The sequence below is a fragment of the Patiria miniata genome, unplaced genomic scaffold (genome assembly GCF_015706575.1).
Source record: "Patiria miniata isolate m_02_andy unplaced genomic scaffold, ASM1570657v1 HiC_scaffold_10, whole genome shotgun sequence".
Taxonomy (NCBI): Eukaryota; Metazoa; Echinodermata; class Asteroidea; order Valvatida; family Asterinidae; genus Patiria; species Patiria miniata.
Genome location: NW_024037048.1, coordinates 12443072 through 12468124, shown reverse-complemented (window position 1 = coordinate 12468124; position 25053 = coordinate 12443072). Strand labels below are relative to the sequence as shown.

General features: G+C 42.2%; 2 protein-coding genes across 2 annotated transcripts in view; both read left to right on the top strand.

The window, feature by feature from the left end:
• Nucleotides 1-5183: 5183 nt before the first annotated feature.
• LOC119738416 (probable ATP-dependent RNA helicase DDX49) overlaps nt 5184-25053 on the top strand; it is a 59906-nt gene continuing 40036 nt past the window's right edge. The window contains exons 1-2 of the mRNA XM_038213311.1: nt 5184-5316; nt 13073-13158. The gene's annotated coding sequence lies outside the window, so the exon portion shown is untranslated. The remainder of the gene's footprint in view (nt 5317-13072; nt 13159-25053) is intronic.
• Nucleotides 16300-17598, top strand: LOC119734230. The gene has a single exon (XM_038207604.1). It carries the CDS (start codon nt 16300-16302, stop codon nt 17596-17598), a length of 1299 nt encoding a protein of 432 aa, XP_038063532.1.

Genomic DNA, 25053 nt, shown 5'->3' with positions numbered 1-25053 from the left:
TTAGGCCACACGTCTGGTTTCCCAACTAGCTTACTGAGGAGTTAAGTCCCAAACTGGCGCATATGGACTCCAGAAAGAGTTTTAAATTTGTCGAAAAATTTGAAGAAAGATTAGCCTACCTAATCAACCCGGAGGGCAAAAGATGAGAAATCATAGAATACAACCATATATACATGTATCGTCTGGGCAGCCATAATGACGCACTTTATGACGCACTCACCTTTCATGTTGAATAGCATGGCGTGCGCATGCCGACGCGACCAGCACTCATTGCAACCTGGAAAGTCACACCTGAATGAGCACTCATTCGCATAACAATGTGGAAAGTCAAGGCTTGGCTGGCAACTTATGGAAAATCAATAATTCTGTTATTTTATTAGCTAATTTACTAGATACAAAAACTGCAGGGCATACATTGCCCATAAAATTGCAATCATTTGCCGTGAGAGACTTTTGAAAGCGGCCCTCTGCCGGCCAATATCCCAACAAGCCATATCATATGATAACGTAATGCGTTATGGGTTTATTAATTTAGTAGGGAGCCCCTAGTAGCACATGTTTCTTATGTGGGTGTAAAAACATTTCCTAATGTTAACCTTAGGCAGATTAAGGCCTATGCTATAATAAGTGATTAATCTAGGGAATGGGTGCAATAAGGTACACATGTACTAATATGTTTTCATGGTTTGAGGTCAATTTATCAATAAACTTTTTTTTTTAACTGATTCGGGGCGCAGTTAACACCTAAAATAATTGACAGCCTTACGGCCGGGTGGGTTGGGGGTTTTTGTTTCTATAAATAAAAAGTTGTGTCTCAAGTTTTACATAAAAAGGCATGTTTTAAAATTACAACTGTTTAATTTGAGGTAATGCAACATATTATCAAGCTGTTTGTGATATAACAGCAATTGAAACTTTAAAAAATTATACAAACTACGCAGAAATTGCATGTTTTATTCACGAAGGACTTTGCATTTATCAAAATTGCTACTTTAATAAAGGTGGCATGTTATGGCCACCGTAGTTTTCAGCGTTTGGCATGGTACGTCATCATACATTCCCAACTTCCTTGTGACCTCTGAATGGGTGCGATGTTAGTTTGGTTTGTGCGAAACAAACCAGGTGAGCTCGGGCATCGAAGATCATTGATAAACACGTTGATGCATTACTGAAAAGAAATGTAATGTGAAAGGTATCAATATGCATAAGTTGTCCAACAGTTCAGCAGAAACTCTTATGTGCGTCATTATACCTTCCTCGAGGATACTATAGTCTGATAGTCGGACTCTCTATTATCGCGGCATCCATATTATCATGGCATGGGAAATTTCTCTTTTTGCGTTGCCAAAACTCCTTCAAGTGGCGATTTGTATCCAGTTCACCTGGCATTAAGGACTTTCTGCCGAGTTGTATAAAAAGGACGATTAAAAAATGTTGTGTCTTTCGGGACTCTTAACGAATTTTAATAAATATTAATGTTTTCCAAAACTTGCAAATTTTCCCTCACCGTGTCTGCTAAAAGGTACCGTCTATATTTTAACATAAATCTTTAATGGTGCTCTGTCCATGAAAGTTCCATTGTCTGGTTCCCATTCTACAGCTTCTACGGGATCAAAAAAAGGACAGCGTGAAACAAAATAAAACGGTACACTGTGTAAAGTGAATAGCGCCCCCAATCACCAATCAGTAGACTTGTCTCAGTGATTTTTGTTCTCCTTTCGGGGGAGGGGCAGGGTCTTAAGAAATCATCCTGCAGGCATATAGTCTTTAATCAATTTGAATGTAACAGGGAAAATATCAGACTTTATTCAGGGGATGTTTTGGTCAAACATTAACTATGAAAAAAAAGTTGAGATCATTATAAAAAACCACTTCCTGCATACCGCGATAATAAGGAATCCACCTCTGTTCGCACACTCCAAGCATGTCTACTTTCACAGGCATCGTACACGGAATAAACCACACCACCATCGGATTTGTTTATATCAATTTGAAAAGGAAGAGTTATACTACACAAAAGACAGGACAATTCGGGAAGGTTAATGGGCAATCTGTATTCCAAACGAGAAACCTGATAAGTACCGCGATAATACGGAGTCCCGTCCTACATGTATATACACTGGTACATATAAAAAATGCCAAACTAGAGATTCGCCTTTGTTGTTACAAACGCAGAGTGGTCGGGTAGACAAGTATTTTACGAAACACTGTCCAGTTAAATTATGAATACATTGTATTTTTGTGTAAGAACAAAGGATAACACAATTAAATCCTTTCCAGGACAATCAATTGTTTTGTTTAAAAAATGCATCTTTAACGGTGTGATAAATTTCAGTAAACATTCTATGTACATATACAACTTATTTTTGGCTTGATAACGTCATTAGTCAAAAACGGGAAGTGAATACTGATTTAGTTCGGAGTGGATGTTCATTGTGAAGTTAAATAACGTATGAAAATTTAGAAAAATATAAGTGTATGTATTCATAACACCGAACTTCCGGTTTGATGACGTCACAGTATTTGGAAGCAAAAGGTGAACATTATAATGGTATCGTTATTTGGGCTAAGATATACGACATGGATCCAATGATAGAATTAAAATATGATCGTTCGCAAATTCTCATAGAAGTAACTTCCGGTCTGATGACGTCATGAATTTGAAACCGGGCTAAGTTATATGTGGTTAATCAAAGAATATCAAGGGGCGATTTGGTAAAATTTGAACCTATGGTTTTAACCCTCCAACGCAGAAAGCCCATTTAGTAACACACTTACAGTAAGGGGTCCCCCGGGGACCCAAATATTTAGCGCCACGGTTTGAGGCTACACAACACTGTATCCACATGAACACAATCTTGCCATGTCTGTAGACTAAGGAGGTGTATTTGTAACTTTCAACATATATCGGCCCTCATCCCTAGTGGTGCATATTACTCTGACATCATGATGATGTCATCGGGTGTCAAATTACAAGCAATTTTTGTTTAAAAAATGACGATATTCTTTCACCTATAACTCTTGAACAAAATGATCAATTATTTTCCAACCTTGTAATCAGATAGACCATTAATTGATAAACATTTTTTGTCCCGTACGTTAACTCGCTTGACCTTTACTTCCGGGTCTACCGGAAGGTCAATTTGTGTCCATTCAAAATGAAGACTTTAGCATGAAATCAAAACAAAACAACATTTCTTCCGAACGGTTTACGGTGTGATCGTAAAACTTAGTGTGAACTTGTACCATGTATAAACGAAGATGTTATAAATTTTGTTACGTCATCATGACGTTTCAGGTATCAAATAACAAGCGATCTAAGGGCAAATTTCGACAAAATAGTTTGCGCTATATCTTTTTAACTAAATAGAGAATCGTGTTCGTTTTTTTCGTGACGTTGTAGACTATGCCGTGAGAAATATTTCGTGTTCCCATACACAAAACCGCTTGACCTTTACTTCCGGTGTAACCGAAAGTGCAATAAAAACCGAATATAACTCAAAGGCGGAAGCTTTTTACTACACACATACAATGCTCTAGTCCACACATGCACTCTGTACACTTTGGGGCTCCCCCTATTGAATTAACCGTACTGTGAGCACATCAATACCAGTACCCCCTCTAAGCTCTAGTCCCGCATGCGCTCTGTACATTTTTGGGGTCCCCTTATTGAATACTTCAGCCCTATATTTTATCATTGGGTTCAATTACAGTCCCAGTAACTAGGAAGTTGTCCTGGAGGCCACCATCTTGAATTCAAGATGGCGGTCTCCAGGACAACGAGGATCATGAGGATTAGTTTCCCAATTGAAGGTGAAATTTCTCTTTTCTTTCCTAAGGTACAGGTATGTGAACCTAACAACCACCATTTGTATTTTCAATTTCCAGTTAAGCCTACAGGGGCGCATAAGGCAGTTTGAGGACTGTTTAGGGGGTTCAATCTGAAGATTTCAATTGGGGGTATGATGAAAAAGATTGGAAATTTGATTAATGGTACTTGGGATAGTGATATGATGCTAGGACTCTACTATCGCCCGACCATGTCCAAATGTTAAAAAAGGCGATTCATAGAGTCCTAGTTACTCAAACTAGGGTTCAATAGCGCTGAAGTGAATTGTCAACATGGTAATCCTCATCTTTTACTTTAGGACCCCGTTCCTATAAGGTTATTAAGACTCACATCACCAAAACAACTGACTAAATGACTCTCAAAAGTGATATTCTGATATTTCTTGACACATCTGAACAGTTGGTAATGACACCTTATTGAATATCAGCCGGTTTAATTTTGTGAAAAGACGGTAGGGCTTTGATTTATGAGGGAAATTAAGGGGTAATAATTTTCTGAATGACGCCGAAGAAAACCAGAAAACAGACTTAAAAACCAAGATGGCAAACGTAAAAGCTAGATGCAATGAAAGCTCGATGCTGATTGGCTGATAAAACAAAAGATTTTATGTATTTTGTATAAAGTCACATTTTCTTTGAAAGTGCTTTCACAATTACAACAAACATGAGTTTATCTGTAGAAAAAAGACGGCAAAAGTCACTTTGGTACTGGACAGTCATCTGCAAAAGTCAGTTTTGAACAGAACTCGTAAAAAGTGGAGGAGTCCTAAAGATCAGGATTACCGTCAACATGGACTAGTATGTCTAAAAATTGAATTCGAAAATGTGCCATTTTGCCCCCGTAACACACTAATTCCCCTTGGGACTTAACCAAACCTTGTCCGGCATAACCACTATGTAGGTCCTTGAAAAAAATAACGATCCATGATGAAGATTCAGCCTACAATTGCAGTGAAAAAGGAGGCATTACTGACAGCTGATCAAGTTACATGTATGTTCGCTGGACAGGGATCACGTTTGGGTTTTGTGTACAAACAAAATTTGTGTACAGAGGAGTGGCAATGAGCAGTCGATTACCATGCACAGCGTTGCGCACCAGTCAGACTTGCCAACTGGGCGCTGAAGTGCACACCTGACGAATGCTTGTAGGCCAACTTTGGTTGCCGCTCTACCGCAGCTGTGATGCCAGTGCAAGTGACACAGGCCTCATAGTTAGTGCAGCAGTGGTACATCAAATTGGACCTGACAGCACAATTTTAAATTTATGTAGGTGTGGCTTGTCACATCTAGATTAACCAATATACATGTGTGGACTGATTTAATACCCATATTCTCCATAACAGGTCAAGATTGTATAGGTTGTGCCAAGACCGGAAGTGGTAAAACAGCTGCCTTTGCTCTTCCCATTCTCCAGAAACTAAGTGAGGATCCTAACGGCATCTTCTGTCTTGTTGTAACACCAACAAGGTACGAACACCTAAAGTTATTCAGCCTTGTGTAATATTATTGTGTTCCTATGGGTACCTGTACCTTATTCTACTTGGTTACTTTTTTTGGATGCCGTTAATTTTTTCCAGCTCCCTGCTGTGTTTTAGTCTGAGTATCACCCGTTATCCACGGAGCCCAGTCTCCGTATAACGTCTGATATATCTAAGCATGCAGATTTATGGGATCTCGCACCTCGGCCAATCGGAGTCGACTTTACTAAATCGTGAAGTCATTTCATTCTCAAATCAGGACTAAATGTTTGATTGCTAAGTTTGAATGCAGTGTTTTGTAATGTAACATGCATACAACACAACCAGGACAGGTTTTGCTTTCCTGTAAATCCCCAAATTGGAGTTAACCATCTTTATTAACACACTAACTCTTCAATCTTCAAAATTTCAATAATACATGTGATAAACAATGAATAAAATGAGCGCTCAATAATAACAGATGTACATGAACATGTACACAAGTACCAAGATTTAGGGTTTTCGTACTGACTCTTTTTAGTCGGACTCTTTTCCTGCAACTGGTCAGGAACAAGAGTTCCTCAAAAGAATAATAATTCATGGGGTCACCAGTCTCAGAACTGTGATCCAGGGGGCAAACTGTACATCCACCCCTTGAACAGAGTCCAATCAACGAGTTGGGGTCCACAACTGGTCCAAATCAACAGCTTGAATGCGGCAAGCGACAGGCTGTTGACCAATTAGCAGGCTTGCAACTCGAGACGAGCTGAGATCCAGTCAACAGGCTTGGATCCAGATGACAGGCTGGTAATGAACCAGTATTCAATCAGTAGGCTGGAAACCCACCAACGAGATGAGATCTAGTCCACAGACTTGGACCCAAATGTTAGGGTTAGGTTTATCCATCGAAAAAAGGAAGAAAAACATTCAAAGGAATCATAGAAAAAAAATTGGATTGAAAGAGTGTTCACAATTTGAGTAAAATGACTTTTTGGGGGTTGGTCCCGAAGTGGTCCCGATTGCGTGTTAGAGGTTGCTGGCGGTGCTACCTGTGATATCAGCATGCAATGCTGATGGATATGTGGAGAAGGAGGTAGGTCGTTGGGAAATGGGGGCTTGCAAAGGGATGGTGTTCCTGGTGTGGAAGTTGTTGTAGCCGATAGCGGGACTGGCTCCAGCCCTTGGTCTAACTCGGGGCGGCAGCAAGCCTGTGCTGAGAGTGAGGGGGCAATGCCTGGCCAGTGGCCGGGCATCCCGCAGCTGAAACGTGTCAGGATTTGACAAGCCTGAAAAACATATAATACAAAACAAAAGCAAGCAAAAGAAAAGCCAGGACAGAAGCTAAAAAAACGAAATGGCCAAAAACGCACAAATTAGCAGAATCTTGAATAAGCAACCAATTAAGGAAGAGAACATGGAAACTGCAAGGGGTGGGGATGGGTGGGTGGGAAACGGCAATTTAACGTCAAAATAACTCTTGAATTTATCTTAAGATCTTTAAACAGATCTTCAGTCTTAAACGAAGTGGATTGATCTTCTCGAGACAGTGAACAGCATACACGAAGCACTCAGCGCAAGGTGTAGAATCTGAACTGTCATTTGTCGCTCAGAAAACGCTTTTATAGAAGCACACGTCAGTGGGTTCAGTGAATGGGTAAGGACACACCCAAGTCTCATGACTACGACACGGGAAGTATTGAATTGTGATCTGATCACCCAACCGAATCAAACTAAATATATACCAATTAGTGGGTTATTGGTATGTGTTGCGCAGTTCTTGAAATATTGCATGGCCTTTATGTAAAAAGATTTCATGCGTAAATAAATAAAAGAACAAACAACATACATTGTAGCTAGGCCGTTTATTGGATTGTTCATCGAAGATTATTCAAAAGCATGTGGTAACTGCTCTAATTGCAAATTACTCGAGCGTCAATGTTGTGTAGACCCTTATGACGTTCTTTGTTAACTTGTTAACATTTTTTTTTTGTTTTTTTTGTTTTTTGGCTGAACATTTATTTCAACGTTGTTATGTCACTAGAAATATTAAATCGTTATGTTAACATTTAAGCATACAAAATATAATACGAAGTAATTTTACACAACACCGTTAACATGCTTAACTACAGGATTCTATTTGTGCAGGTGGAAAATAATATAGCCGTACAAAATCAATGATATCTCTGGTTGCATTGATGGATTTCTTGATATTTTCACCAATTATTAACAAGACCATAGGCTTTAAAATAATATAAAATTTGATTAGCTATTCTGACTAGCTTTTGTGAAAATCTGTGATTTCTTCATGCACAATGTTTTGTGGGACACCCTGTGTACATGCACCGGAACATGTGTGTTCCATTTTAGTTAGGTTAACTGTTTAGTGCTGTGTCGTATTAAAAGTCAGACTTCAATCTCTACCAAACTTAGTGACAACAATCTTTTGGTAGGGGAACTTCAGATGACTTGAGGCCTTTGAGGTCAAAGGTCATCTGGGGGTCAAATGAGATCATTTTCTATTTTGGTTTAATAGTTCAACTGTTTAATGATTTGATATGAAAAGTCAGACTTCAATCTCAACCAAACTTGGTGACAATAATCTTTGGGTAGGGGGGACTTCAGATGACTTGAGACAGTTGAGGTCAAAGGTCATCTTGGGGTCAAATGAGTTCATTGTTGATTTTGGTTCTACTGAAATGTGTGCTTACTAACTGTATTTTTTTGTGGTGTGGTAGGTATTGCCTTGGGCAATATTTTGGATTCCCAAGCACAAACGCATTTGACCTTCACTTCCATTGTTACTGGAAGTGCAATGAAAATTGAATATAACTTGAATATGGAACATTTTACTACTGTGACACTCGGAAAGTGAGGCCGAATAAAGTAGGAGGAGAACGGCGTCTGCAATTTTCTGAGATTTTATTCTGTAACAGAAGAGATGAGGACAAACGTAAGTGAACTCGTCTCTGACAAAGTAGATTGTCAATAGCATTTAAATTATTTAACATCAATACAAACATATTTAGAAACATAGACAATGATCACGTCAATAAATATAAAATGGCGGACAACATCTTCGACATTTGTCTCAAAGGAATAAATTAAATATATAAAGGAAATGCTTTGACATCCTCCCTCAATCACTTTATCAAAGCTAGCATATGTTCTAAAGGAAATAATATAATTAAGTCTAAGCTTCACTTGTGTACAGAAATAAGACATTTGGGGCAAAATCCATTTCCCGCCAAAACTAATGCACCGGCCGCCATATTGCGGACGCACTAACTTCATGAAAAATAACACTTAAATCACACATTATTAACAAAATACAGAAAACAGGAAAGGAATATAACTTCTGCGTCCTTTTCATTTACCATTTTGTGGAAAAAAGTTAAAGATTGAAAAGGAATTTGGCCTAATCAAGGTACATCGGCACTTTGTCAAAATTTATACAAAGGTTTTAAGGCATAAAACAGAACTTTCTCAAATAGTCAGGTGGCATATGGTCGGAATCGTGACCGACTGGTCCAAAGCACCAAACTTGGCAGATAGATTCTTATAGCCCTAGAGAAGATATTTAAAAGGGGTGACACCTGAAATTCTTTTGGGAAGGGTGCCTAATTTGCATAAATCGTTAATCCCTGCCGTGTAATATATTTATTCCCATATTTGGGTATATTTCTATTTTTTTTATTTTTTTGAAAAGTGTATTTTGGTGATTCTACTTGCATATTCTTACCTCAATAACATTTTGTAAAACATATAAGTGACTGAATAATTAGGAGGACATAGTAAAGAACCAAAATTGCTACTATTTTACCCTAAAGTTACGCGCATTTACCTTTTCTTCAGATATAATCAACTAGTCTCGCCAAACGTGAGTATTGATGAGCTTCAAATTGATGAGCTTCACAAAGTTACTTACTGGCATAGTTACCCTAACAAAAATAAGTGGGAAATCAAGTGAAAATTGATAACATCTTAATGTTTAGCCCAAAAGACCAAAAAAGGGGAGAAAATGTGATGTCCGTAAATTGGGCTAGTACGGGAAGGGTAACGTGGGGACTTGAACAAGTTCAACGAAATCCCCCTAAAAAAGAGATTATTGTTGTTTACAATCATTTTGTCTACGCCAAAACGTTTTCTCAACCATAATTTTGGGAATTTCCTTGAACTTGTTACAGTGTTCCTTGTTAGGGAACCCTTCACCTACTTGTTAGCCCAATTTATGGACACCTCGTTTTTCCCAGTTTTTGTTTTCTGGGCTAAATATCACAATGTTATCATTGTTCACATGATTTTGCATAAGGTTTTAATATGGTAACTGTACCAGTAAGCTACTTGGTGAATTTGAAGTTCATCAATGCTGATGTTTGGCAAGACTAATTGATGATATCTGGAGACAAGGTAAATGCGCGCAATTTTAGGGCATAATAGTAGCCATTTTGGATCGTTACTATGTCCTCATAATTATTCAGTCACTTATATGCTTTGGAAAATGTTATTTAAGTAAGGATATGTAAGTAGAATCCCCAAAATACACTTTTCAAAAAATAAAAAAATAAAAATATACCCAAATATGGGAATATATATATTACACGACAGGGATTAACGATTTATGCAAATTAGGCACCCTTCCCAAAAGAATTTCAGGTGTCACCCCTTCTAAATATCTTCTCTAGGTCTGTAAGAATCTATCTGCCAAGTTTGGTGCTTTGGACCAGTCGGTCACGATCTTGACGAAAATTAGATCTAAGCCACCTGACTAAAAAGCCTAATGTCAAACTTAAACATTGACGAAATATAGAAGTAAAGTGAATTAACAAGAATATTAAAGTGGCTTTTAAAATAATACTTAAGGAAATGAACAAAGTATTTTTACCTGTAACAGAAGAGATGAGGACAAACGTAAGTGAACTCGTCTCTGACGAAGTGGATTGTGAATAGGTCGTCACCGCTGGTGGCGACAAACAATAAAATAGTTCGGCGGATGGATAGTGGTGCATTAAAAGGAGAGAAATTAGTTCCTTCTTTATAAATAAGAAAATCAAAAATAATGGGGGGTATTCTTTTTTCTACCCGTGACACTACAATCAATCAGATTATGGAAATGCTAAGTGAGGGTTGCCATCATCAGCATGTGTCATAATCTGGAGGACACCCTCTAGCGGAAAGTCCAAGACAGTGTAACTTTTCTTCATTTTAAAAACCATTTGTGAATTTTTTTACCACATTGCCCATAAATAGTTTTTGGAAAAATGCAAATCCCGTTGCGAGGTCTAAGGATCATGACATCATCAGACTGGAAGTTATTTTATTGACAATTCGAAAATAATGATCAGTTTTCAGTAAGAGGTTCTGATGAAAAAAATAATGTCTTCATGTTGTGTGAGGAGTTAATAATGTAGTTGTGCATTTTTTTTACATGTCATTGTCATTGAGAATTTGGAGACAATACTTTGGAAAAGAATGCCATGTAAGGTGTCTCTAAAGCCGTGTCCGCACTGGACTTTTTTTTTGGAAGGTTTTACCGAGACGATGGTAAAATGAGAAATGGTCAAATGTGACACTGTCCGCACTTGGACTTTCGACACGGGAAAATTTACCCAGACTGCGTGGGAGAAGTAACCGAGCTGTCACAGTGTCAGTATAATGACTCACCGTACACAGAAAACAAATTGCCGATCACATTTTCAGCCGCCGATACGCACAGTAATATTACACACGCCATTTGCATGCACAACATAATCGTTTACACGATATTATTTCATCTTGACACGCTAAATCTTGACGAAAAGGCCTATAATTCTGACGCATTTGTGATGCACGTCGTCGAAGCCATGCCGCTGTACGATGTTCCGTGCGGCAGCAGTGCCATCAGTATTCGTTGGTTCCCATCGCATGCTTACAGAATCGAAGCTATGATGTGGGCCAGGAACCAGTGACTACGGCCTACGTACGGTACCGGACCATGATGTTCCGTGCATGACTACAGTAGCGTATCAGGACGAATTTGGATCGTAGAAAATAACATACATCGGTGGAGAAAGAGATTTTCCGCAAATTAATTCTCAGAACGTGATCTCTCTTCTCTGTGTATGTATTTGTCCGTTGAAATATATATTTTACCGAGATTTTACCGCTCGGACTTGATGATACACCGCAGCGTGTTTCTACAAAATGTTCGGCCACTGCACGTGCAGGTTCGTGCGGTCTCTGTATGCATAACAGGGCGCTCGGGCCGGATGTACGCTTTCCTGAGCCGCTTTTACCGACTCGCACTGTCCGCACTGGACTTATCGTCTCGGGAAAAGTGACCTGGTCAGTTTTCCTGGGCGCGTGGAAAGTTTTCCTGGGCAGCAGTTGGCCAGTAAAAGTAACCGCTGGACTCAGGAAAAGTAACCGAGAGGAAAACGTCCTAGGCTGTCCGCACTGGACTTAAAATGGGAAAAGTACCCATAGTCTCGGTTAGTTTGACCAAAAAAAGTCCAGTGCGGACAGGGCTTAAGCTTTTAATACCAATGTTGAAGTGGGAATCTTTCTCATATAAGTTCTTATATTTTCTTTGAATATTTAGAAGGTACTACATTGTACATGTAACTTTCCATGCGTTTACAAGATTTCCTACTCTCTTGAATTTGTGGGGGGCAATTGTTTATGTACGTGTATGTAGAACTTTGTATTTGAAAACTAAATGTAGCTCTGAAAAGTCTCAATGACGTAACCCAATAGCACTTTGAACCCCTTTCCTTGCAATGTTTTTTAATCAATTGGATCTAGACCATATTTAGTGACACATTTGTCTCTCTTCAATTTGTTTCATTTTGTTGATTATGTCACTGAATTTCTGAAGCTTGGCTAAAAATGATAATCTGGGATTGATCACTCTAATAATTATAGGTGAAGGTATAGGTTGCAAAATTTCTTGTTTGTGTAAGTTAAGCCAAACAAAACAAAACAAATTAGATGGTCTCTGGTCAGACCAAAGTTCCGGAATAGATGGGGCGATGCGTTTTGTTTTTCAAGCTTGGATTGTACAGACAAAGTGGGTACTATTTTGCTTTGTTTGTGCCTCCAGACAGTCACTTATTTGTTCTGTGAGGGGGATAACTTGGAAAAACCAGTTGGGGATGATCCGACCATTGCACACAGTCACCTTTGATCCAGCTTGCTTGGACTCTAGAAAAAAATCTCTCGCCACTGAACAGAGTTTCATCGCACACAGATTCGTGTACAATATACCGAGTCGTCACTGTCACATGACACAATACCGAACGGTCTAAGAGTTTTCACTCAACACAAACAACGGACGTGGAAATAAGTGGCATACCCGGTATTTCATGTATTTAGCCATGCTATTCACAATCACAATTGCCCACATCACATGTCATCATGTCAAAAACGTTGTGTCATGTGTGTAGGCCCAGTTGACTAGCCGCCATTGTTGTTGATCAGCTGGCAGCAACCTCGCACGCATGGTCTACTATCATTCGTTCAACATCAACCTTGATCGAACCGGATCTATCACACCCTGGGTACAAAGTCGACCTGCCAACGAAAATTTGACGAGGTGCAACAATAGAGTGCGTTGTATTGCGGAAAATTTGAAAAAAATGAGAGGTTGACGCGCATGATCAAAACCGACACGCACGCTGACCAGAGACCGAATATTCTTTTTTTTGGCCTATTCACACAAAACTGGATTTCCAACTCATTTCAGAAAATAAATTTGTTTCATTTTAGATCGTTCTCTTTTTTTCCTTTAGGGAGTTGGCATTCCAGATAGGTGACCAGTTCCGTGTCTTTGGAAAGCCAATTGGAGTTCGAGATTCTGTGATAGTTGGCGGGTTTGGTATGTTGATAAAGTGACATTATTAGGGTCCGCAATTGAAAAAAGGTCCATGATTGAGATTCATAACCAATGAGAGCTGTTGTTAAAAAGTTAAAGTAAAAACAAAAGAAAGACAATGGGGATCCACGATTACAGGTGTATACACACTTGTATGGGTTGGTGTAATGTGTGCGATTTCAATGGGCCCGAGGATCTGGGCAATAGTCCTCGGGAGAATTTTGTGTACAAACCGTATGGGAGCTGTCGAGGAAAAGTTACAAGTACAAACAAAAGGGAACAAAAGAATGAAAGGGGCAGGTCCTCATCTACATGCATGTAGTAAAAACAAGCTTTGTGGGTGTGTACATGTATGTGTGTACATGTATGGCTTTACGATAGAGGACAGACACACAAATGGTCCTTGTGCGTTGCGTGGAAAATGATCCTCGATCGTACGATTATGTGATTAGTCTATGGGAGAGTGTTATATTAGAGGGACAATGGGAAACACAAGGCATTGTCTTCGGGCGTATAGAAATTCGCAACTGCGTGTTCCATTTTGGTTTGGTTAACTGTTTAGTGCTGTCATATAAACAGTCAGACTTCAATCTCGACCAAACTTGGTGACAATAATCTATGGGTAGGAGGACTTCAGATGACGTGAGACTTTTGAGGTCAAAGGTCATCTAGGGGTCAAATGAGGTCATTGGTGATTTTGGTTAGATCAACTGAAAAGTGCTGTCATGAAAAGTCTGACTTTACCTCAACAAAACTTGGTGACAATAATCTTTGGGTGGGGTAACTTCAGATGACTTCAGATGTTTCAGGTCAAAGGTCATCTAGGAGTCAAATGAGGTCATTGTTGATTTTGGTTAGGTAAACTGAAAAGTGTGCTTACTTAAACTGACTGTATAAATACTGCCAGCATGCCGGGGATTGCAATACTTGCAGTATTGTTTTTTGGGGTTATAATCAAGTGTCATCTTTTTGGTCTTTAACTTTTACACAGGCATAATCGATGTATCGAATATTCTTGATATTTGATTTCTGATATGTCGATTATTAGACATTTTGATATCGACAGTGCTTAGACCTCCCTTATGTTTTGTACACATACTGGTACCTCAAAAGTTGACCTTCAGTCAATTGTGGACAGGGTTGGCAGATTTAAATCCCGTATTGTGATTTAAATCAAAGGATGTCTTTTTTTTTTAAATCACTGAGTCTACTTGATGATCCTACTAAAATGATCCTCAATTAATTATTTTGCTAAAAATAAGACTTTTACTCACAAATGATTTAAAATCCCCCCCCCACAGAAGTGTGGGACGAGTCTACAAGTGATACTTACCCAAATAGCTACTACATATGCATATTTATTCAGCTGACAGGCTCAAACGCTAAAAGATTTAATCAACCACCGAGCGCCCTCTCGGGGCCTACCAATTATGCCACGTCATGAATCCGTCATTATGCTTCCTCTTTTTTTCTAGCGACGGCATCGTGCAGAAGCAAAAAAATTTTGCTCTCGCCTTTTGACAAGTTTTTGTACGATTTTCGCTTTAAGAGTTTCTGTTTTATAGAATTTATCAACCAAGTGAGTTGTGTAGAATACTGTAGAGTTTGGTTTGAGTTAAGTAGTTCTCATTTGGAGTGATTTTGGAGTCATTTTGCTTTCGTTTTTCTTTCACGTGGCGTAGCAGGCTTTCATCCTTTGTTTGAAACCGCGTGCGGTGGGCCAGGTCGGCACCGTGGGACTAGCCCAGTGCCGGGTAGGCATCGTGGGTTCTCCCTTTGGGATCGAGTGCAATCCCCTTTTAGCCAAGTCGGCTTTCCTGAGTTATTATTATTATTTTCTGTTGTACAGTTATTTAATAATAATATTTCTTTGAAAAAAAAAAAAAAAAGCAGTGCATTTAGTTTATGACTCCATAAACGGACGAATCCGTAAAGACCTTTAGGGGAGACAGTGCGTCGTATATCCCCGGAGAGAAGTGCGGTTATTCTCCACAAGGTCTGCTAGTCGCCCCACACGTGGGGCCCCTGTTCCGGAAGTCAGACTTTCGGCCGTTCAGGGGACTAGCGAAACGTTTCGAAGAATATAGCGGTTTCGGCCGTTCCCTGTTCTCCGTTCGTTTCCCCTAAGCTCGCGGTGAGCTAGGGCCTAGCGAGAAGAGTACAGTGGGGGTATATCGACAGAGGTCATTCCCTTCCCCCCTGACGGTCTCAGCTAGCTCGGGGAGCTAGTAAGCTAGAAGAGGACGTTTCGTTGGGTATATCGACAGAGGTCGTTCCCTTCCCTCGGCCGCCTCGCCGGGCGTGTAAAGAGAAATTCCGTGGGGTACAACTACCAGCGGTCGTTCCCTTCCCCTCGGCCGTTCTGAACTGCATTTATCTCAGTAGTATAATAGTATGAAAAGACGAGATAGCAGTGAGTCCCCACGCAGGGACATCGCCGTAGTCTGTAACGGTCATCCCGTGTTACGCGTTTTGACCGACATCAAACATACGGTATGGAACACCGTGAGGATACCGGGGATAAAGCTCCCCGTGTAACCATGGCCCCCCAGGCGACCAGCGGTAAGGGTCCCGCGGTTAAAAAGGCCGCATCAAAGGCCACCGGCGGTCCCAAGGGTAAGACCCAAAAAGGGACCAATAGTCGCTCGATCGCGCCGCCGGTCTCCGGACCATCGGCGACACCTAGCAACCCGGCGTCGATTTCCCGTGGTTTCACGGGAATTTCTTCGCCTCGTCCCCCCGGTCTGCTGGCTCCAGCAATCCTCGGGGACGACCAGTCATGGAGCGGTAAAAGGATTCAATCCTCACCGGCCCCATCTGCGCGTTCATCGCTTGAAACCATTCAAGCCTTTTCGCCAACAGACGGCCAAGGCATCAGCTGGTGCAATGGTTTCAGCTCCACGCCCCTACTCTGCCCCTGCACGCCAATTTAGTGGCCGGGGACGTGGCGGTGGGCAATCGGCCCCCCGCTCTGGGTGGCGGCGGTGACGCCCCTACCGAGCCGACCCCGACACTGGGGCCCGTTGGGGGTCGTCTCAGAAATTTCGTAGGGCCCTGGAGAGAGATCACCTCCGACGCATGGGTGCTTTCTATAGTCAGCCACGGCTATCAACTAGAATTTACAAGCACCCCTCCGTCGGAAATATGTGTTCGCGAAACACCGGTTCCGGCAAACACGACAAACGATTAGCTCTCGAACAAGAGATCTCATCCCTCATCGAGAAGAGAGCGGTCCGCTTGGTGCCACCAATGGAGCAGTTCACAGGCTTCCTGTTCTCCTTCTTTCTAACACCAAAGAAGGCGTCTGGCAAATGGTGGCCGATAATCAATCTGAAACCGCTCAACAAGTTTGTCAGACCCAAACGTTTCCGAATGGAAACTCTCCATGTAGTTCTAGAGTCATTACCCACACCAGCGTGGGGAGCGTCATTAGACCTAAAAGACGCGTACCTACACGTCCCCATCTTCCAAGAGCACTCCCGATTCCTTTGTTTTCGGTATCAGGGGCGCACTTACGAGTTCACTGCCTTTCCCTTTGGGCTATCAACCTCGCCAAGAGTGTTCACCAGGGTTGTGCGGGCAGTTGCATCACGTCTCCGACGAGAAAACATAATGAGTTTTATGTATCTCGACGACTGGCTGATAGTGGGAAAATCAGAAGGCCAGACTGCTCAGAATTTGAGGGATACTTATACGTTGACAACGAGGCTAGGCTTCATCATCAACGAAAAGAAGTCCCACCTAATCCCGTCCCAGGAAATCACTTTCCTGGGAGCAGAGATTGATTTACGCAGGGGCATAGCCGTCCCCACAGGGGAACGTGTTACCAGCCTGCGGAAGTGCGTCAAACTTTTCCTATCCGTTCAAGTCGCTCCAGCCCGAGCTTGGCTGAAACTTGTAGGGTTCATGGCCAGCTTAATGGACCTGGTTCAATGGTGCAGACTGAGGATGCGTCCTTTGCAAATGCATCTTCTGGCACATTACAGACCAAAGACAGATCCAATCTCTCTATTGGTCTCGATTGACGATGTCATTCGGCCACACCTTCGGTGGTGGCTAATGGAACAGAACATTCGGTGCGGACGGAGCTTCCCCAGAGGGGATCCTCACGCCATAATCTCCACCGACGCCTCCAACGAGGGCTGGGGAGCCTCCCTTCCCCCTCGACAAGCTGCAGGCACTTGGGACGACAACACTCGATCCCTACATATCAATGTTCTAGAACTCCAGGCTGTAGTCAATGCCCTACACCACTTTCAAGCAGACGTAGTGGGTCGGTCTGTTCTAATCAAGACCGACAACACGACAGTGGTAGCATATATCAACAAACAGGGCGGTACAAGATCACCCCAGCTGTGCTACCGGACTTGGGAAATGTTTCATTGGCTAATCAGACAGTCGATCTACGTGCCATTCACATTCCTGGTGCGGAAAACGACATAGCGGACTCTCTCTCCAGGGGCAAAGTAGTTCCCACGGAGTAATCATTGAACAGGAGGATCATACATCAGATCTTCTCGATCCTAGGCCGTCCACACATAGACCTGTTCGCCTCAGCGCTCAACACTCAGCTCCCGGTGTTCTGCTCGAGAGCCCATCATCCTCATGCATGGGCCTCGGACGCACTATCAATAGACTGGACAAACATGTTCGCTTACGCCTTCCCCCCGATCTCAATCCTTACAAAGGTCATCGGAAAACTGGAGAGAGACAGGTGCAAGATCCTGCTGATTTTGGCCGCGTCAGCCCTGGTTTCCGCGACTGGTGAGGCTCCTAGTGGGCTCCCCTCTAATCCTCCCAGATCGTCACGACCTACTCGTTCAACCTCAGTCCCGGTTCCAACACCCATCTCCGGGAGATCTCCACTTTGCGTGCTGGCCACTGTCAAGCGCGCCTACCGAGCAGCAGGTCTTTCTGAAGACGCTGCAGCTCTGGCCGCAAAGGGACGTCGTCTCTCGACACGACGAATCTATGACAGTCGACTACGACATTATAGTAGGTGGTGCGCAGAACAGGCTGTGGATCCGCTCTGTGCTTCTTTAAGCCATTGTTCAGAATTCCTACTGTCATTGTTAAGAGCCAATTTGTCAGTAGGAACGATAGCAGCAGTTCACAAAGGCTTCGCTGATGGCTCATCTATCTCCTCTAATGTTGCAATCACTAACCTACTTCGGGGAATGTTCAACAAGAGACCTACAATCCGGAAACTGGTCCCATCCTGGGATCTAGGTCAGGTCCTGAACATTTTGGCCAAGGCTCCATACGAGCCTTTGGGCCAAGCACCCCTCATTCATGTATCTATAAAGTTGGCCTTCCTGCTCCCAGCGGCTACCGCTAGGCGGAGCAGCGAGATCCATGCGCTGACTTTAGATTCGGGACATATCCGCTGGGAACCAGGTGGGGTTCGCCTGATCCCGAAGGCGTCCTTCCTGACGAAAAATCAGACGGCAAGTTTCAGCCCTCCTGATATTTTCCTCCCGAAAATAGAGTCGACCTCCTCTATCCCCTCAGACAAATTATGGTGCCTGGTGCGCGCCCTAAAATGGTATCTGGCATGCACTAAGTCACTCAGGGATAAATGCATGCAGCTCTTTATTACAACCATAAAGCCACATGGCCCCGCCTCAAGGGACACCATTTCGCGTTGGGTAGTAGCTGCTATCAAATTCGCTAATGCGTACTGGCCATCCAAAAGGGATGCTTCTGTCCAAGGCCTTGTCCGAGCCCATGACGTACGCGCTGTAGCGGCGTCCTGGGCATTTTTTAGGGGGGTCCCTATTTCAGAGATTTCTCAAGCAGCATGCTGGAAGTCTGCCACGACATTCACATCCTGCTACCTACGTGACGTACTCCAGACTGGAGGGAACACGGGGAAGACGGTACTGACACAACACCAGTCCTCGTCTACGAACCCTACCCTGCGAAGTAGTCCTTCCCGGCCTGACCAGGAGACTAACTAAGCAGGTAATACATTTCCATGTATATTCAATCTAAATGGTCTAAATCATTATGTATATATATATATATATACTGTTATTTAACCATTTGATTTCAGGGCGTCTCGACTACCCAGCCACCGGTTGTCGGTGCCACTCTATGCATGTGTAGTAGCTATTTGGGTAAGTGAATGAAGTAGACTCTCCCCCCCCCCCCCCCCACAGAAGTGTGGGACGAGTCTACGAGTGATACTTACCCAAATAGCTTCCCGCCCTCCTCCCCACTCTCGGCTCGCGTTACGATGGTTTTTCACCTTTAGTGCGCGAGAAAAAAGAGGAAGTATAATGGCGGATTCATGACGTAGCATGATGGGTAGGCCCCGAGAGGGCGCTCGTTGGTTGATTAAATCTTTTAGCGTTTGAGCCTGTCGGCTGAATAAATATGCATATGTAGTAGCTATTTGGGTAAGTATCACTCGTAGACTCGTCCCACACTTCTGTGGGGGGGGGGGGATTTTAATGGAAAAGGGTAGTCTTTACATAATATTGGGGGGTAAATCCCCCCCCCCCCCTGTTTAAGCCTATGCGCTTTTCGGTTGGTTTAGTTATTTTGTAATTAACAAAATTTCCTGTGTACTTAATCGAGTTCGTTGTCTGGAAAGGGTTTCGAAAATAGCCAATACTTTAGGTGTCTACCCAGCTATCCCTGCTTTCTCTTCTTTTTTTTAAGAAATGGTGAAAACAAACTGCCAGTTCATTCACTAATTTGATGACTTTGTTTACACTCGTAAAAGTTGTTTAGTGTTAACCAGTTGGTAAAGAAGAGTGGAATGCGTGTTGTGTTTGTTTTTATTTTATTCAATTTATTTTATATATTTTCTAAATTAATTTTTTTACTTTTTTTGTATTTATATATTTTTAACTCGGACTCGGATGAGATACTCGGACTCGGACTCGGCGCTTTGGTCTCGGACTTGTCACGGTGTACTTGGACTCCGCCGTGGACTCGGCCCCTAAAGTACTCGGAGAACTGGGTACTCGGCTTTGAGGACTCGACTCCAATACTGGCAAGCTCCTGTCCTTGTGTAGCGAATGTGCAGAAACGTGAACGGAAAAATGTCTGAAAATCCCTGTTGCTATGGACTGCGAAGCTACTATTAGGCTCACTTGACTGTGAAGATCTCAATGCTTGTGTGTACAGATCCCATCCTCATCGCCAGTTAAATATTTGTGGGTTTAGGAACAAAGAATGAGGCCATTCAAGAAGTTAGTGAACGGGTACTACTTCTGTAATGTGACCTGACCTATTGAATAATACAGCAAGTTGAATGAGGGCGTTATTACAGATGCTACACCCGGTAAGGGTGCATGGGAAGATTTTGGGACAAATTAATATTTTGGAAGTTAAAATTAAAAAAAAAAATCCGGTTAGAATGCGTATGCATGTACACACACACCTTTTTGCACTTTATAGTACAGCGGTGTTAGCGGTGATGTGATTGCATTTTGTACTGTTCCAGTTGATGTGCAAGCTCCGGCTCAAAAACATAATTATCCTTTTTGAAGAAATTCTTTAGAAACTGCAGCAAATACTGCATACAAACTAGACAGTACATGTACATAGCAAGTTCTGAAACTTCCATGGCAGGAATTTCTTTTTATATACACGACTGTGCCGTATACCCATAGAGCTATATTAACCCTAACGTACCTAAATCCATCAAAATCCACCCCCCTGTTTCGGGGGATTTCGGCGGATTCATGATACCGGTACCTCCATATTGAACAAACTGGGGGATTTTGATGGACTCAGGATTCGAAGCCTAGCGGAACTGGCGGATTTTGATGGATTCAGGATACCTCCATTTTGAGCTATTGGGGGACTTTGATGGATTCAGGATCTCAACAGTTTAACTCTTTTGCGATGTTTGTGGTCAAGTAAATACTGCTGGCACTAGCCCTGCCAAGTCTGTCACATACTGTACAAACATGTACACACATGTACTGGGTGGACTTGCATGGAGGGTCACATGCTGGAGGAAAGATACAAATAATGCGCGTAAACGTTACAAATGCAACGCCGTTTACGCGCAATGAGCACCATGTGCATCGCTAATAATTATGTGTGCGCATCGCATAAATACTCAGTGCGCATATCTTGCTTCGCGCGTGTTGAGCTAGGTCACGTGCTGGAGGAAAGATACATTTAGCTCCATTACTTTACGTTAATTTGTTGTGCGTCTATGAGAGACAACCAAAATGGCGGAGACTTATCGCACAGTGACTGGACGCGTGTGGACACGCTGCCGATCTAGTCTTTTCATTCTATATCTATGGTTTACGGTTTACGGTTTATGGTTTACGGTTTACGGGCTGAAACACGCGCCAATGTTTTTCACACAAATTTTGTGTGCGAGATGTATTCACTTCGGTACTGATCCATGCTGGGGTCGCCATGCATTGGTGTATTTTGATGGATCCTATGCAACAACACACATCACAATTTTCACGCGAGCATGGTATCCTGAATCCGTCAAAATCCACCAGAAATTTAGGTGATGGATTTTGAAGACTCTATGGAAAAACATGCTGTATTTTTTTTTATGCCACCATGGTATCCTGAATCCGCCAGAATCCATCTAGCCTTGACCAAGGCTATCAGCTTGTTCCCATACGAGCTTGTTCCCGCTACCGCACACCGCGCGCGCCGCGACACAATCACTAGTTGTACTATGCCGTTAGCCCCAACGACCCTTGCGTGTGCTTTGTGTGCATGTACGTAAGCCCCACACACACTTCCGCAAACAGCCATACAGTAAGTCGAGGCGGAAGATAGCCTTGACGCAACCGTGGCGAATTCCTTATGTGTTTCTTTATAGTTTCGACCGAAATCGGCCGAGAATTTCTGATGCGCATATATTACACGATATCCAATCAAAGCCCGTAAACTTTGACCTGCGATATATATATTCATGATCCCACAAATTTCTGCATACACCACGTACATGTATGTTCAATCCCATATTAAACCATTTCTCCAGTTTTATTACAAACAAATGAAATATGCCGCTATATGAGTGAACAATTATTCAAAATGATACTATTTCCAATGTATTGCGAATTGGCCAGTTCAAGACAGTCCGCCGACGTTTATTGTCGGTGCAACAGCGTACATTATCACGCCACTACCTGCCCGTGCTATTCTGACAGCGAATGTAGGGAACAGGTCAACTCGGACCCAGGTCAAATCGTACCCATTCGAATGCAGGTTAACTCGTATCTATAAGTCATGTCGCACCCGTATGAATTAACTGCAAGAAACGAGCTATTGACTTTGGGATGGAAATATACGAAACTGTCAGGTGCATGGTGAAAAAAAACTCTCCCTGAATTCGTACCATGTGCAACATACATGTACATCTCATATGTACAACATGATTTTAATGCGTACGTATGAATCGTATGTCGTACCTACGACATACGTACGACATGTAAGTCGTAGATGTAAATCGTATGAGTATAAGTCGTTCTCACAAGATATGTTGTATGTACGACATAATCGACAAACAAGTCGAACATACGAGTTACAATTCATATTTTGTACACACGAGATATTAAGTCGTACTTATATAAGACTTTGTCGTATGCGACATATCGTACCCTGTCGACTCGACATATGCACGACATATATGTTGTACCGGCACCTGTCGACATTATGTCATACATGTATGTTTGATATGTCATACCCTGTCGACATATATGTCATACCCTGTCGATGATATTAGTCGTACCCTGTCAAAATATGTCGTACCCTGTCGATATATAGTTGAACATACAACATATAACTTATAAGTTGTTCATACAAGTTAAAATCAGTCTTACGGAATAAGTTAGCTTTTCCTATATCCCCTTGTGTGAGTGGTTTTTTTGCCGATGAACGAGAAAGCACAGCGTGTCTTACCGCATGGCGCCAGCCGGACCGGTGCCTACAGTGCACGGCCCCAACGTGGCTTCTGTGCACGGTGACATTGTTTTTGCCGGCGTGCGGTTTTGTACCGTTTGCCGTTTTTTGAAGGTCTAATTTTTCATCCTTTTCATTTCATTTTCGACCCAATCTACTTGTAACTTTATAAATATTATTCTACTATTATTTAAGATTTTAAGGGGGTGTTTTACAATAATTATTGTTACCACAGGTCGTCTGGTTTATAAACCTTTGGTCGTATTATGCAATTTAACAAATATTCATTTTTTTGTCAGCCGTTATCCAATGAGAGAAGACTATTTACCATAGCGCGTACTAATTATCATATTGAGCCTACACGGTTGCGTCAAGGCTATCTTCCGCCTCGACTTAACTGTACGACTGTTTGCGGAAGTGTGTTTGGGGCGTACGTACATGCACACAAAGCACACGCAAGGGTCGTTGGGGCTAACGTTATAGTACAACATTGTGTCGCTGCGCGCGCAGTGTGCGGTAGCGGGAACAAGCTCGTATGGGAACAAGCTGATAGCCTTGGTCAAGGCTAGAATCCATCAAGACTTTTGCTGGTGGATTCTGGCGGATTCAGGATACCTCCAGTATCTACACTGGGGGATTCTGATGGATTCAGGATACCAGCATTTTTGAAATACTAGAAATTTTGTACGGCTTTTGTACGGCTATTTACATATCTGCGTTTGTAATTCCATACTGGTGCGTTATCGAAGCCAATACGCCCAAAACCGAAATGCACGATCAGCAAATGAGCGTTTCATTTTGCTCTACGCAAACAGTGCAACGCGTGCGCGTAATCGCTGCAGATGCTTTTTGCCATCACGTTTTTTGAACCGTCAATGACGCGCTCAAGTTGTTTGCGTATGTTCTACTTGCGCGTTGCATGTAGATTACACTTTCAAAATTCAAACCATCTTATTGCATAATGTTCTACAAACACGCACATGAATTCAAAATGTCTGCACCCAGGACGGCTTCAAAGCGTCTCCACGCGCAGAATGACGAGTTAGCGCTCTAGTAATTTAATATAGCTCTATGCGTATACCTTTTCTCCTTTTTTAACAAAGAGAGTGAAACCTATCTTATAATGCACATGCCAAAATGGACATGTACAATATGTGTATACCGGTACTACCAGCCGGATTGATGACCTTTGCAGACCCATTTTATAAAACTAAAATTGAGAGTTTTTGAATGTCAGAAAAAGAAAGAAAAAGAACAGGCTTATTTATCCACTAAAATCACACCACTGTAGATACCAAATTTGTCCTTAAACCAGTCCTGAATCCTCCAATTTTAACACTATTTTGTACATGTATTGGATAATTAAAATATATGTACCTGTACCTGAGTTGTTTCATGTAGACAGGAACTACATGTAGTCAGTGGCGTCACCAGACTTTTCAGTCTGGGGGGACACAGGGGGGGCACCAGCATTTGATGGGGGGGGGGGCACTTAGGTGGATACGGATCGCCGTCCTGGGGGAGGGGTCTAAGGGGAGGGGGTGCCCCCCTCCCCTTTGGAAAATTTCGCATACGAAGGATGGGCTAGATGCAAAATGGTGCCACATTTGCAGCTCATTTGAAGAAAATACGAATTACTGTGCTTCTTTGTCCTTATGAAAAACCAACTCAGATGATGGGAGTTGAATATAACAAAATATATATATATATTTTTTTACCAACCCAAATCTCAGATGGGGGGGCACTCGGGGGGGCACTAGGTTTTCCAGGGGGGGCACGTGCCCCCCCTGGCCCCCCCCTTGGCGACGCCACTGCATGTAGTATGCACAAGATGTAATGCTCACTGTATTATGACACAGAAACTTTTATGACACAGAAACAATGTTCAACATTTAAAATGGTTTCTTAATTTTGAAGAATCCCTTTCAAGGTACATTGTAAACTGACCCATTGTAACCGACATGTTCTATTTTTGTCTAGTGGAAATAGGCCTTCACTGTG